Source organism: Echinops telfairi, unplaced genomic scaffold (genome assembly GCF_000313985.2).
Source record: "Echinops telfairi isolate 266 unplaced genomic scaffold, ASM31398v2 ScPeMD7_3;HRSCAF=10, whole genome shotgun sequence".
Lineage (NCBI taxonomy): Eukaryota > Metazoa > Chordata > Mammalia > Afrosoricida > Tenrecidae > Echinops > Echinops telfairi.
In genome coordinates, this window is record NW_022103899.1 from 1,672,449 (window position 1) to 1,686,534 (window position 14,086).

Sequence of the window (14,086 nt, forward strand, 5' to 3'; positions counted from 1 at the left end):
GGGGGGCGGGGGCGGCGGCGGGGCCCTCCCTCGGCTTGCGCCGTTTTATGTGCCACTTTATAAGCGTTCGAAGGGGTTTATACATCCTATAAGGTTTCGCGGGCCGTAGTAAAAGCATGTTTACGATAGGAAGCCAATTTAGGTGGGCTTAAGGTAGACGTGGAGCGGGACAGGGATCGCAGCCCAGAGTTGGTGTCCAGTTTGGGGAGGGGATGGCCCGCTGGAGGTCGGGACTGCCACTTCACAACCAACGCCACAGGGAGGAGGGCGGGGGTATTTCTGGCCAGTTGGGGAACGGGACACCCGAGTCGAGGGCTTCCCTGGAGGGGAGGGGGAAGTTTGATGGCGAACTGGACTTTATCCAAACCACTGGCTGACTGACGCGCCGCTGGAGCCCAGCAGATGCCCGGGCGCTCGGGCCCCGCTCTCTCCCGGCTCCTGCCCCAGCCAGCCTCGCCCTCGGCTTCCTCACCTCGGTGCCAGGCTGGCTGTGTGTATGTGTGTGTATGTGCGCGCGCGCTCCCGCGTGCGTGTGCGTGTGTGTGTGTGTGTGTGTGTGTGTCCGGCCATGAATACGCGTCCAAGCCGGCACTCTCCCCTGGGCTCGCTTATATATCATCCCCCACGACGCAGGCACGGCCTTTCATTGGCGGCTGAGAACTGTCCCCAGTGGGCCAGGGCCTGGCCCTACTCGCTGGGGGTGGCCTGAGCCAGCGGGCGGGAGGGCAAGGGTGACCAAACAACGGTTTCCTTTACCTCTTGGGTCTCTTTGCCTTGCAGTGGCCCCCCAGCGGTCCCGGAAAAAGCGCTGTCCCTACACCAAGTATCAGATCCGCGAACTGGAACGGGAGTTTTTCTTTAATGTGTACATAAACAAAGAGAAAAGACTGCAGCTCTCCCGCATGCTCAACCTCACTGACCGGCAAGTCAAAATCTGGTTCCAGAACCGCAGGATGAAAGAAAAGAAACTGAACAGAGACCGTCTGCAGTATTTCACTGGAAACCCCTTATTTTGAGAGCTCCAGGAAGCGACCCCCGACCCCCGACCCCTACTCACCGACCCCCACTCTCCTCCCCACCAGCCTGCCCTCCGCAGGCCCAAAGTCCTTGGGTTTACTGACGCCTCTTCTCACTGGAAAGCCACGATTCCGACTCCTTCTCACGGTCAATTCGGGACCTCCCAGCGACCAACTGCAGCCTGCGGACGAGGCCTGGGACTTGGCCGAGCGGATCCTAAAATGGGGAAAATGGTAAATGCAATCGTCCCTTTACAATTTTACCGCCAATGTGCTGTTGTTCCCCCTCCCCCTCCCAGTCCTCACTGGGACGCCAATGGGATGCTAGGAGTTAGGCGGCGGGGCTGGAAGGCACTGGTGTTTTGTTCTGAGCTTAGAGAAGCCTTCACCTCCTTCGATGATGAATGCAGATTATTTACACTATGGGAAATGTACCTATGGTCTGTCATATCAAGCCATGAGCCACTGTCTTTTTTGTGTGAATAAATGGTTTCTAGTAAAATGGAGGTTACAGCTTCAATGCACTGTATGAATTTTCCTCTTTGAAGAAGTTCAGTGGCCAATTAGGAGATTCCAGTAGTCAGAGCCCTCTTTCCCCAACACCAAACAAAACAAAACAAAAGCCCAAAGGAGGGAAATGTTTTAATCTAGAGGGGGGAAAAAAAAGGTTGGAATCCCTCCCTCCAAGCTACACTGGTTTAAAAATTCACTTTAGCAGGGACTGTCCTACTGATGGTGAGAGCCAGCCAGGCTGCTGCAGGAATCTAAGAAGAAATTCTATTCCCAGCCTAAGTGAACTCGGAATTTCTAGAGACAAGGAACACATTTTCCATCTGGTTAGAAAATCCTAATTCTCTCTTAACAACTGTCAAAGAGATCCAAATCTGGGTCCTTAAAACAAGTGATCAACATGAGAGCCCTACTTAAAAAAAAAAAAAAAAAGGCTGGCTGAAAGGAAGTGGATGTCAAGGGGAAGTGGGTGGTGACAGGTTGATTCTTTTGCTGGTGTCATTTGGGCCTGGACCCAGGAAGGGAAGCCCCCTCCCAGAAATAAGCCAGGGGCCACAGACCCACTTCTCATCCCCTTTATCGATTCAAGTTAAAGAATGTGGTAAAGGCTGGACTACGTTTTCTGTTTGCGGGGCCAGGCCAGGCTGTTTACAAAACCTTGAACTGTCTAGACAACACCATAAAAGCCTAAGTTCTAAACAGCTTAATTGGGTTATATTATACACCTTCTGGTGGGCCCAAAAGAGATTTCCGCAGTGTGCAATAAACTGGAGGAGTGAGAAAGGCTTTTCTTTCTCTGAAAAGGGTGAAGTGGATCTGATGACGCTTCAACTTCTCATAAACTCAAAGTAAAAAAAATCCATAAGATGAACAGCACCCCATGCATCTTAGGGAGAGGATGCATTTCCAAATGAACCCCCCAAAATGCTAGATCTTTTTTTTTTCTTTTGGAGAAGGAAAAAACATAAGTGCATAAGTGTATGCCTTTGAACTTCCAAAATGTCAAGGTCATCACCTTTAACCTTTCTGAATAATTAGGCGCCTTAAGGTTCTTCTGTGATTTTCAGCTGCCACCCACTCTCACACACACACATACTCATACATTCAGACCCACACACATTCATGACCACACAGACTCATATTGGGGCTCATCATAAATCTAAGCAAATTCCTAATTTCAGAATCAATAACCTTAATTTCCCTTCAAACATTTGTATAATCCAAAAGCAATTCACTTGTTCTTAAAACACCTATTAGATTTAAATGCTTTCCAGCAATGTTTTCAATACCATTAAGAAATGCTTTGGGTGTATTTGGGGGGAGTCTGAGATAGCCGTTTCTTTTTGCTCTGATGAAGAATCATAGGTTTAAAAACAGTCATTGGAAAAAAGGGGTTCTGTTCAAACTTAAACCTTCCTTATATTTGAAAGTAATATGTCACCCTGTCAAAGAAATTATTGCACTAGCTGTGATATGGAACAAAAGAAAACGATCTGTGTGTGTGTAGAGAAATATACATATAAGTATATAGATATAGATATATAAAAGAGAACTATATGTATATTGAAAGTGACTTTGGTAAAAGAAATAGAAACAAAGCCTACAATGAATAATTTTGTTCAGAAGGGGATTCTTTTGTTTAGAATTCTGAGCGTCCGTTAAAATGTCAGTGCCCTTGTAGTATGATCCTTACAGCATCTTAAAACTGGTTTATTTCTTTCTCTCCTCATCTATCTTTTTTTAAAACTGCGTCTACACATAGTCAGCGAGTGTCCAATACTGAAGGCAAGCAGAACCCTTGAGCTGTAATTTCGCGTTTGCAGGACCTTAGAGAGCCACACGGGGGCGCACTCACGTTCCAGAAGCTGCGTTTGGCCCGGAGGCCGCGGTACCTTGTCTTTGCAATAATGAATTCTAATAGGCGATCTCAGTCCGTTAGAAATAGGCAGCCGCTAAGGTGTTCGCTGTTTGCTTCTCCTAAGCAGCCAGGGGCTGTGGGAAGTTGTATAAAGACAGAAAAAAGGGAACGACTCGATTCCTGAAATAGGAAATCTAATCGTTGTTTCCTTAAAAAAAAATTTTTTTTAAAGCCTTTGCGAAAAGAACACCTTGTAGTAAACTGACCTGGTAGTGTGAAGGGCAGATTTTAAAGAGACATGAGAGCACTTTGAAATTGGCCGTGGCTATTGCGAGCTAACGAAAGGCAGGAGAAATCGGTTTTCTTCTGGATTTGAGTTATAGATGGATATGAGTCTAGGAGTCCCCTCCCCAAAGCCGCAGTCGCCTTTCGAGATCTCTGGCCGCCTGGGATGATTACGAGGCTTTTGTTTAAGAGAGGTGAGGGCTCCGGCATCCTCGCTGAGTGCGGTTTTAAGGAAATCGAGGCGCGTTGGACACCAAGGGGTTCATTCTGCACGCGGGAGCCCAGGCGGGCCTGGGGCGATTTGGGGGCGCGCGCAGAGTTGTGGGTTGGGGCGCCGCGGCCGCGGGAGAGAGCAGACGGTCTCGGGATGGGTTTGCACCCCAAGGCTGCGGAAAGGGGAGCAGATTTCAAGCAAACGGGTTTTGTGGCTCACAAAAGCCTGGCCGCTCTTGCGATCTGCCTGTTGGCCTGCGTTGGGGGTTAATTTTTGGTAGCGGCCATGAGAAGTTTGATTTTGGTAGCGGCCATCGGAGGCAGTTTTCTTGCCGCGTGTCCCCTAGGAAGGCCACCGACCTGGGCGAAGCCCCATGTCCCTTGCTTGGGGTCTAAGAGAGTGTGATGCCTCTGTTTCTCCCCTTCCCCCACCTCGAAGTTCATTGTGAGTGCTCCCTCAGCCCCCAGCCTAGCTCCAGACTAGGCCCTGGGCCAACGCCCCCGCCGCCAAGCTGAGCGGGGCTGGGGCGCCCGAGCACCCTAGGGAGAGGCCGGCCGGCAGCGTGGGTGCTCCCCTCGGGCATCTCGGCTCCCGCCTGTCTGACAGCAGGCCCAGTTTAGCTATTGTGAAATGCTGCAGGCTTTGTGGCCTGAGAACACCCCCTGGCCCAAATGTCCTTGAGCTCCTCCTCAGGCGGCTTGGCCCCTTGGCCTTGGCCGCCCGCGGACCCTGGCTGTTCCGCGGTCCCGCAGTTCCTCTCCTTTCGGCCGCGGGACGGCAGCTGGGCCGAGGGGCGGCTGCCGAGGGTAGCCACCGTTCCCGAGGGCCCAGGTCGCAGACCCTAGAGAGGAGAGGAAAGGCCAAATTCGGAGTCTTTTGTGTCTGAGACAGAAAGAGGAGCCCTCCTGGCCTAGCGAGTTGGCTCCATAGACCCTCGTAATCCCTTCCGTGCGCTGGGGTGGGGGTGGGGGGGGTTTCTTGGCCAGTCTCTCCATTTGCCCCTTCGTCGCTTTTCACCCTGCCTGGGAGGCACACGCCGCCGCGAGCCTAAGGAACACCCTAAAGGCTTTTTATGTGTTCCCCCCACTAGCAACCCCTAAAGAGTGCTCCAGCTCCCAACCCCTTTAGGGTCCTCATGCAGGGTGACCTCAGGAGCCCCCAGGTTCGGTTCAGCCAGGACCACCCCACTGCTCCTTTCCAAAGGCCAGAGAGTGCGGCCGCCTGCCACAGCTTGATCACAAATGCTCATTTCCAGAAAGCCATCCTTTAAATTTTTCCCTGGAAAGAACTGTGCTGGGGAGAGCGGTGTCCTGGTACAAAGATGGGTGTTTATCTCCTTTATGGGGCAATATTGATTTATTATTAATGATAACTGCTCCAGCGGATCTAAAGATGATCGAAACAGCAGCGACTTTCAATGCTCAGAAGCGAAGGAGAGACTTCCAGGGCGCTGGCTTTCCAACCATCCATTTGTTGCCTCTCAGCTTTAAGGTCTCAGGCAAAGTTTCCAACCTCCCCAGCGATCTTTCTCTTCCATGATCTCGATTATGATGGATCTTTCTTATGATAAAAATAAAATATCTCTTAAAAATTGGCAGCCTCTGGCCTCGAAAGGATAGTCTAAAGACAGACATTTGAAAAAGAAATTTTAATACTGCATTTTGTGAGACTGGACTTGAAATGATATCTGAGACATAGACGGGGGGGTTTGGGCCCCCTGTGAGTACAGAAGACCTCTTTAAAACATACACATGACTTTGGACTATGGCCACCGCGTGTTGACATGGAAACTTACCCAAATTGGGAAGACAGAGTCTGTCTGCCCTGGCGCTGTGCAGACCTACCGGCTCGGCTTTGGGATCCTTTATTTTGAACCTGTATGTTTTCTTTATGTTTAAATAAAGATTCGGAAATGGCATTGGACGGGCATAAAATTCGATAGGACAGCCTTGCTTCTCGCGGTTCAGGGAGATCTGGCTATCCTTGTTGCCGGCAGTTATCCTGGCAGTGCAAAGAGGAGACAGTGTCTCAGGTTTTGGCTGCTGAACAGGCGCCGCCGCGAGCAAGCAAGAGCAAGCGCACGGGCAGCGGGCACTTTGTCCAACCCTGGGCACCCTGCTTTTAGATCGCAATCTGATCTCCCGTGCTGTGACAAAGCCATTTTCAGTCACCCGTTGGTCAGTGGCTGTTAGCTCTGGGTAGGACCTTAGCAGACTAGAATAGAAAGTTGTGGGTGGTTTTTTGGTTTGTTTGGGGTTTTTTTTAGCCCCCCCATGACTCCCTCACCCCCAGCCCAGCTTAAAAGCAGCCGCCCCTGCCACAAGGCAATGTTTAAACCCCAGTCTTCCCTGGCATCCCGCAGCCCAGCAGTGAGAGGCGCCAGGCTTTTAACCTGACAATGATGTTGTATTTGAACAGCTGCGCAAAGGTTTAAAAGGTCTGTCTCATTGCCACCGCGGAGTTTTAAAAAGGGGTTATTGTTTGGGTGAGTACTCTGAGAGGGGACAAGGAAACCAGTCCCAAGGCCAAAAAATAGTGCCCAGCATCTGTCCCCATCAAGCCAAGGGAGATTCCTTTTTGGGAGGGGGGTCAGGAGATTTGCTGGGAAAGGTTTGTATGGAGGTTGTCCCACCCTGAGAATACTGGGGTTCTAATGAGAAGTGCTCCCCCCCCCTCCAGGATCTGGGCTGCTGGGGGCACACCAGACTGGCCAACAAGTTCAATCTCGGGGCCTGTCATCCAAGGCCAGCCCTTGCCCAGAAGAGTGTGGGGAGAGTAGGAGCACACCCATCTCAGCCAGAGAGCCGGTCCCCTGTCAGTGTCCCCAGCCCTCTCTGCTCTTGATTGCCACAAAGGATTGGGGTGGCCAGGCCGGAGCAGGGCTTCTTGCATTGCTCCGGTGGGCCTCTGTCACAGCCAGCCTTTGGGAATCAAGGTGAAAGCGCCCTGCTGGTGCCTGGAGGCCTGACTTCCGAAGGGCCTCTCACAGCCTGCAGCCAGAGAACCAGGGAGGAAGTTGTTGGAGAAGTTTCTCATAAAACTCCTGGTTTCCAGGGAGGCGGTAGTGGTGGTTTTTTAATGAGCTGGACCACAACCCCAGACCAAATCCCCTTTATATAACTTTCCCTCGCCAAAGGAAACAGAGGACTGCGACCCTCTCCTCCCCCCACGTATTCTGCCTGTCTTCCCCCTTCCTCTCTGAGGTAGCCAAAGCTTGTCAAAGCATCTTAGTTAGGAATCGTCCAGAACTATAAAAGTCGACTTCTGACAAAAAAGTACAGCTTTTAATATTTGACGATTTGTGTTAAAACAAAAATTGACCTTCTTGGTTAGTCGTGAAGAGGAAAAATCAATAGTATAATTTTCAATAATTCATAAAGCGAATGCCATTATGCTAAATCTTAACTATTAATCTTATCCTTTACAAAGTCTCGATTGATTTGTTAATAAAATATCTTCCCGTGTGTGGCAACAGCGGGTATAACTCTTTAAAAACCTTCAGAAGCAAGAAAATTACCAAGTAGCCCAAGAATGTAGATGAGAATTTTATTGATCGTCCTGATTCTTCTTAATATGTATTAATAAATTCCACAACCTTTTGTACCTTGCACTTGTCAGAAACCAATGCTTTTACAAAATCCATAAAAGGAAAACATATTTTTCTTTGCAGAAGAACCCAATGACAGACACCTCTGCCTCTATGCGGCCAGCCTGGGCCAGCCAGTTTGCATAAACTTCTGGCGTCCCAGGGCATGTTTTACCCATTTTTTGCCTTTGAAATGCCTTTTTCTTTCTCCAGACCTTCCTTCCTGTTCTCTGTTATCTGTGTGGGAGGGAAGACCTTGGTTTCGTTGTCCTGCTGAGAGCCGCTGGGACCCTTTCAGGAAACCTGAGCCAACGGTGAAGGGTTGTCCCCTGATTGAAAGCTCCGGGGCCCCTCGGAGGTCGGGGCGCGGTTCCTCCAAGGGGTCAGGGTTAGGAACCCAGCCGGGGCGCTTGTGGCTGAAGCCAGGCTAGCGAGGGAGAGGACAACGCCGGGCAGGCAGGGCTGCTCCTCTGGACGCTGGGATCGACCAGCTTGGTGATCTCTCGGCCCTCCCGGCCCTTCTCCCTACCAGTCCCCAGGACTTCTCCCCCTGTTAACCTCCGTTTTTGCGCCAGGGGTTTTTTCCTTTGTATCCCTGGGGTGGGAGAGTATCAGGGCCCCCGCGAATTGGACTCACCTTCCCCGATTGCCCGGGTTTAAAGCAACCAGCCTTCGCCCCCACCCTGCCAGCCTGGCCCCGGCCCTCTCCGGTGGCGCTCTGCCTGCGTGTGTGCGGGGAAGGGGGGAATGTTTTGCTGCAGTGGGCTGGCGCCATGGCCCTCCGGCTTCGCTCCCCGTGCGTGGCCTCTCCAAGGCCCCCCAGACGAGCCTCTCCTTCCGCTGGCCGAGCGGGGAGATCGGGGCGGAGGCCGCGAGTGGGGCTGGAGGGCCGCGCGAGCCCCGGGGAGGCGGCGGGCGGGCGGGCGGCGAGCCCTGGGTCGGTTGTTTTCCGCGCGCACTATCGCCGACTCATAGTAGATGTCGCTGTTGTCCGTGCTTACGCGGCCGGCCGGCCGGGCTCCAGAGCACGTGACCCGCGAGGAGGCTGCGGCTCAAGGCCATTTTCAAATCTCATTGGCTTGGTTGTCATGTGGTCGGCAGAGGCATCCACAATTACACGGGGAATGTTTTCCTAGAGATGTCAGCGTACAAAGGACACAATCTCTCTTCTTCAAATTCCTCCCCAAAATGTCCTTTCCCAACAGCTCTCCTGCTGCTAATACTTTTTTAGTAGATTCCTTGATCAGTGCCTGCAGGAGTGACAGTTTTTATTCGAGCAGCGCCAGCATGTACATGCCACCACCTAGCGCAGACATGGGGACCTATGGAATGCAAACCTGTGGACTGCTCCCATCTCTGGCCAAAAGAGAAGTGAACCACCAAAATATGGGTATGAATGTGCATCCTTATATACCTCAAGTAGACAGTTGGACAGACCCGAACCGATCTTGTCGCGTAGAGCAACCTGTTACGCAGCAAGTGCCCACTTGCTCCTTCACCACCAACATTAAGGAAGAATCCAATTGCTGCATGTATTCCGATAAGCGCAACAAACTCATTTCTGCCGAGGTCCCTTCGTACCAGAGGCTGGTCCCCGAGTCCTGTCCCGTTGAGAACCCCGAGGTTCCCGTCCCTGGATATTTTAGACTGAGTCAGACCTACGCCACCGGGAAAACCCAAGAGTACAATAATAGCCCCGAAGGCAGCTCCACTGTCATGCTCCAGCTCAACCCTCGCGGCGCGGCCAAGCCGCAGCTCTCGGCGGCCCAGCTGCAGATGGAGAAGAAGATGAACGAGCCCGCCGGCGGCCCGGAGCCCGCCAAAGTCTCCCAGGTGGAGAGTCCCGAGGCCAAGGGCGGCTTGGCCGAGGAAAGGAGCTGCCTGGCCGAGGTCTCCGTGTCCAGCCCCGAAGTGCAGGAGAAGGAAAGCAAAGGTCGGTATGAGCAGAATTGCCACCCCCGGCAGGGCGCGCAGCCCGGGAACAGGCTGAGAGGGAGCGCCCGGGGGCCCAGGCAGCCAGCCGGCGCCCAACTCGGCAGGTGCTGCTTGGCCGCCCTAGAGTGGGTGATCCCCGCCCTCCCGGAGAGGGTCCCGCTTTCTCTCCCCCACCCCCATGGCCACTGCCCTCCCCGCCCGTCCTGGCCCCTCGCCGATGGCGCCGGGACGGAGAGCGAGGGCTGGCCACAATTGTAGTTCTTTTCCTGAGCTAGACCTGAAAGGCAACAAAAGAGCGCAAAAGAGAACTGCGGCTCGGCTCGTAAACCCGGCCCAGAGTCCCCTTTCTCCAGCTCAGGTTGGCAGCCCTGGCGGTGCCTGGAGCGCAGGGCCGGTCGGCGTTCGGTCAGTCCAGGACACCGTGCCCGCGGCCACATGGGTGCAGCCCGTGTCCTGCGAGCTTGTTGCCGGGGGTTAGAGGCGGCGGTGAGGGGCGCGAGCTGACTGGGGCAAGTCAGTGCCTGGGCCGGGGTGCCAGACGTGCTGGGATGGGTAACCTTGGCTTTGTCTGGAGGAAGTGTGGTAGGCTTTGCAATCCATCGGCCAAGGGGACAACTGCAGGGAAGCGGAGAGTGGGACCCGCATTGGCCACCCGCAAGGCCAGCCTTGGGACAGGGCTAGGAGACCGAGCAGAACGCTTTGGCTTTTGGAGAAAGAAGCCTGCTTTGAGCCTCTAACTCACTTCCCAGAGGTGGGCCCCAGAGGGGGCTGCATTTCTGGAGGGGAAGGTTTTTGTGAGAGGCTGAGAGGACACAAGAATGCAGGCAGCCCGGAGAGCACAGCAGGGCCAAGGTGAGCTAGCATCCTCCGTTATCTTGTGAAGCTGAAAGCGGACTGGGGGCTCCATTGCCCGTGGGGGAGAGCAGAGGAAGGAGCGGTGGCCAGAGAGACCCCAGGCAGAAATGGCTCCGCAGGCTTGCCTTGGCCATGGCCATGCCCACCCCGACCCTCTCTATGAGCGAACCAGTTGGAATGTTGCTTGGGAGATTTGGGAAAGTTTACTGTTGCACTGATATTTTGTGCAAGTCTGTAAGTTGAGAGAGAGAGAGAGAGAAGCCTGGATACTGAGGGCAAGAGTGTGCCTCCATTGTGTCCCTTAGGACAGTTCGCTTTAACCTGGTCAATTAAAAATCCCTTCCAGGGTCCAGCTCTTATGAGTAATGTTTAATATCAGTATTTCCCAAAGCGGCCTGGCCTGTCAGCCTGCAGGGTCATGCCCAAGGCTACATTTGAACAGACTGAGAGAGAAAATATATATATTTTTCTTGATTTGTTTTCTTCTTCTCCCTTTAATTTTGTTAGAGGAAATCAAGTCTGATACGCCAACCAGCAATTGGCTCACTGCAAAGAGTGGCAGAAAGAAGAGGTGCCCTTACACTAAGCACCAAACGCTGGAATTAGAAAAAGAGTTCTTGTTCAATATGTACCTCACCCGTGAGCGCCGCCTAGAGATCAGTAAGAGCGTTAACCTCACCGACAGGCAGGTCAAGATTTGGTTTCAAAACCGCCGAATGAAACTCAAGAAGATGAGCCGAGAGAACCGGATCCGAGAACTGACCGCCAACCTCACCTTCTCTTAGGTCCGACCCCAGGCTGAGGCCGGGATCCAAGAGGGAGCACCGCGGCGTTCTGGGACCAGTGCTGGAGGACTGAGAAGGCGGAACAAAATCTCCATTGCTCTTTGTTTTGTTTTGTTTTGAATTGTTTTCCTGCTAGAATGTGACTTTGGGGTCATTCTGTTCGTGCTGCAAGTGATCTGTAATCCCTATGAGTATATATATATATATATTAAAACAAACTTAGCACGTGTAATTTATTATTATTTTCCCCTCGTAACGCAGGGTAACTATTACTGCAAATTTTCATTTGGGGTTAACTTATTGCAACTGTAGTGGCATCCATCCATCTATCCATCCATCCACCCATCTATCCGCCCAACAATGTGACTTTTTCCTGTTTTTCCTGACGCAAAAGATCTGTGTGTTTGGCTAATCCATGATCTCATGGCATTTTGAATACATCCAGTACTTTAAAAACTACATCTTATCTTTCTATATTAAAGCGTAAGAAAACCCACAAACTTTGGGGGGGGAGGGGGACTAAAAAAGCACATTACAATGTATCTTTTCACAAATGAACTTAGCAATTGTCTTTGGTGAGATGGAACATTGATGACCTAATGCCTGATAGCCTTTCCCTTGTGGTGCGTCTGTGGTTTGGTAGAAGTGCAACAGCAACAACTTGTCCTTTCTGTGCATGTTCTGGTTGCATGTATAATGCAATAAACTCTGGAAATGAGTTCTGCGCTCCCTCTGCTTTCTGGAATGGAAATGTGTTAGGGGGACATGGAAAGCATTTGGGGACAGAGATGATCTTCCTGTCACACTGCCTGTTTAGAGCAGTGGTGGCAGTGGGGGGGGGGGCGGACACTGGGGCCGGGGGCTGGAGGCAGGCTAGGGTGTATTGGGCAGTGCAGGGCTGGGGACGGAGAGACACCCATGAGCTGTTTTCATCACTGGGGAGAAAGGAAGCCCTCTCTTCTCTCCCATTCTCACTCCTCAAAGTTAGGCACAGAATCGGACTTTCGGTGGCTGTGGGGACCCCAAGCTGTTCTAATTCCCCTTCTCTTTTTCTCAAAGTGGCCCACTCTGCGCCTCCTCCCTTTTGGTTTTGTCTGTTCCTTATCATGCTTTCACGGAGGTCCCAGAGAGTGGTGGCCTGTCACTATTAGGGGTGGGCTGCACCCAGCCTTGCCCACCTGGAAGCAGTCAGGCCTCCATTGCAGGCACAGGGACAAGCAGCAGTTTAGCTTTGCCTCACCTCAGGTCTCCCCCAGACCCCTTCCCTTCATTCCTACCCCCAGTGAAACCCTAGAGAGCCAAGCCCCACGGCAGCAGCCCCACGGGAGAGTTCCCATCCCACTCTGCCTTGCTGTCCCTGTGGAAGGACTTTACGTTGTTCCACTACTACCTTTGAGTGGCCCACATGAAAAACAAAAACAATTTAAAGGAAGAAAGGAGAAGATCTAGTCAATCCTGCTTGGAGCCAGGGTATTTGGGAGGCAAGGGAAGGACCAAAGGAAAGGTAGCTGAAAGACACTTTGCAAATGAACATGACTTCTATCCCTGAAGTCCACAGCTGGGGAAGCCGGCCAGCTCTGAGGGGCTGTTTCAGGGTCCCAGCCCCAGACAGTAGCCTGGTCAGCTCCAGCAGGGAGAAAAGGAAGGGTGTGTGTGCGCGTGGGGAGAGTGGGTCCCCCAAATTTGTTGCCCCAGGTCCTGCTGTGGTTCTAAATATTCTCCTCAGTCCGTTCAGGTCATCTCACAAAAAGCTCCTTGACAGCTTTTGTCTTTATTGAAAATCAAATGTTAGAGCTCTTTGCCCAGAAAGTATTGGGACATCCATTTATTTCAAGTTTTAAGTTCCCTCTTGAAAACCCGAACCTTGGTGAATTCTGGAAGAGGTGGTGGGTGGGTGGGCATTTTCTGGAACCTGGGATCTCCATTGGCAGCCAAGGAAAGAAGAGAGTTCTAACAGCTTGTCTCTCCCTGTGATTCCGGAACACCACTGATTGTTGACAGGGGGCTGTGTCTCCCAGGGACCCTGTGCCTTCCAGGCCAAGGCAACCCCTTTGGGACAAAACCAGAACGCCATGGGTGAAGGCCATCAATCAGGCCCTAAGTAACCATTTCTCCCCTTTCTTTCTGGGCCTGGAGGAGCCCTCCGAGGGGGCCGGGGCAACTTGTAGAGTGAAGATGTTCTCTGCCGCTGGCGTCCGGGTCCTGCTTTTGTCCTGGCTCCCAGAGCATTCCTCTGAGCCTTTGTACCATGGATTTGGGAGTGACCATGGGCATAATTTCCTTCAGCTTCAAGGCTGCTGCCCAGGCTCTGGAGACACACACGCACATGCACATGGACAAAGAATTCGGAGTCATCCCGCACCACGACATTCTGCGGGGTTTTGCAGACACCCCTGGAATCCAGTTGAAAGGCCCTCAGTGTGAAGGGTGCAAAGCCACTCTGCCTGCCTGGGAGATGCAGGGAGAGGCAGGGCCGGCCTGGCGGCGACGCGGGCTCTCCCCTGTAGCCCGTTCTCTTCCAGGGCCTTCCCGGCCATCGCGGAGGACAGGAGCACCCTGTGGGGCCAACTCTCAGGCCTGGCCCTCTGGGAGAGCAGATGGAAGACCCCGCCTGGGCAGCCACCGCCCCAAAGCAGCCTCACGTCGGGGGTGTGCGGCCGGCCGCGCGCGCCTGTGTAAGTGTGGCAGGGGGAGGGGGCCTTCTGAGCTGCTCCATCCGTCCGTTTTATTAGGGACACATTAATCTATAATCAAATACACCTCATAAAATTTTTATTGAAAGGCATAATATCATTACAGAGGTCTTCCACCTGTTTTAAACAACGCTACAAGCTGTGAGCGAGGGAGTGGGTGTGCAGGAGGGTGGGGGTCGGTAGGGAGAGAATCTAGGGGAGAAGCCCCCTCCCCCCCGCCGCGGGCGCCAGGAGGCCGTGCCCCGCCCGCAGCCAGGCCGGCCTCCAACCACCCGGCCGGGCACGCTCGGCTGCGGGACTCCGGCTCGGGCTCGGGCTCCGGCCGGCCGAAGCTCCGGCTCAGGGCGCC

General features: G+C 52.9%; 2 protein-coding genes across 2 annotated transcripts in view; both read left to right on the forward strand.

The window, feature by feature from the left end:
- The window catches only part of HOXD11 (homeobox D11), a 1,907-nt gene extending 866 nt beyond the window's left edge, over positions 1-1,041 (forward strand). The window contains exon 2 of the mRNA XM_004701707.3: positions 781-1,041. Coding sequence (XP_004701764.1) covers positions 781-1,016 — 236 coding nt within the window. The 3' untranslated portion in view covers positions 1,017-1,041. The remainder of the gene's footprint in view (positions 1-780) is intronic.
- Positions 1,042-8,531: 7,490 nt separating this feature from the next.
- On the forward strand, positions 8,532-11,276 carry HOXD10 (homeobox D10). Its single transcript, XM_004701444.2, has 2 exons — positions 8,532-9,402; positions 10,767-11,276. Exons 1-2 carry the CDS (start codon positions 8,658-8,660, stop codon positions 11,042-11,044), a joined length of 1,023 nt encoding a protein of 340 aa, XP_004701501.1. The 5' UTR covers positions 8,532-8,657; the 3' UTR covers positions 11,045-11,276.
- The last annotated feature ends 2,810 nt before the right edge of the window (positions 11,277-14,086 follow it).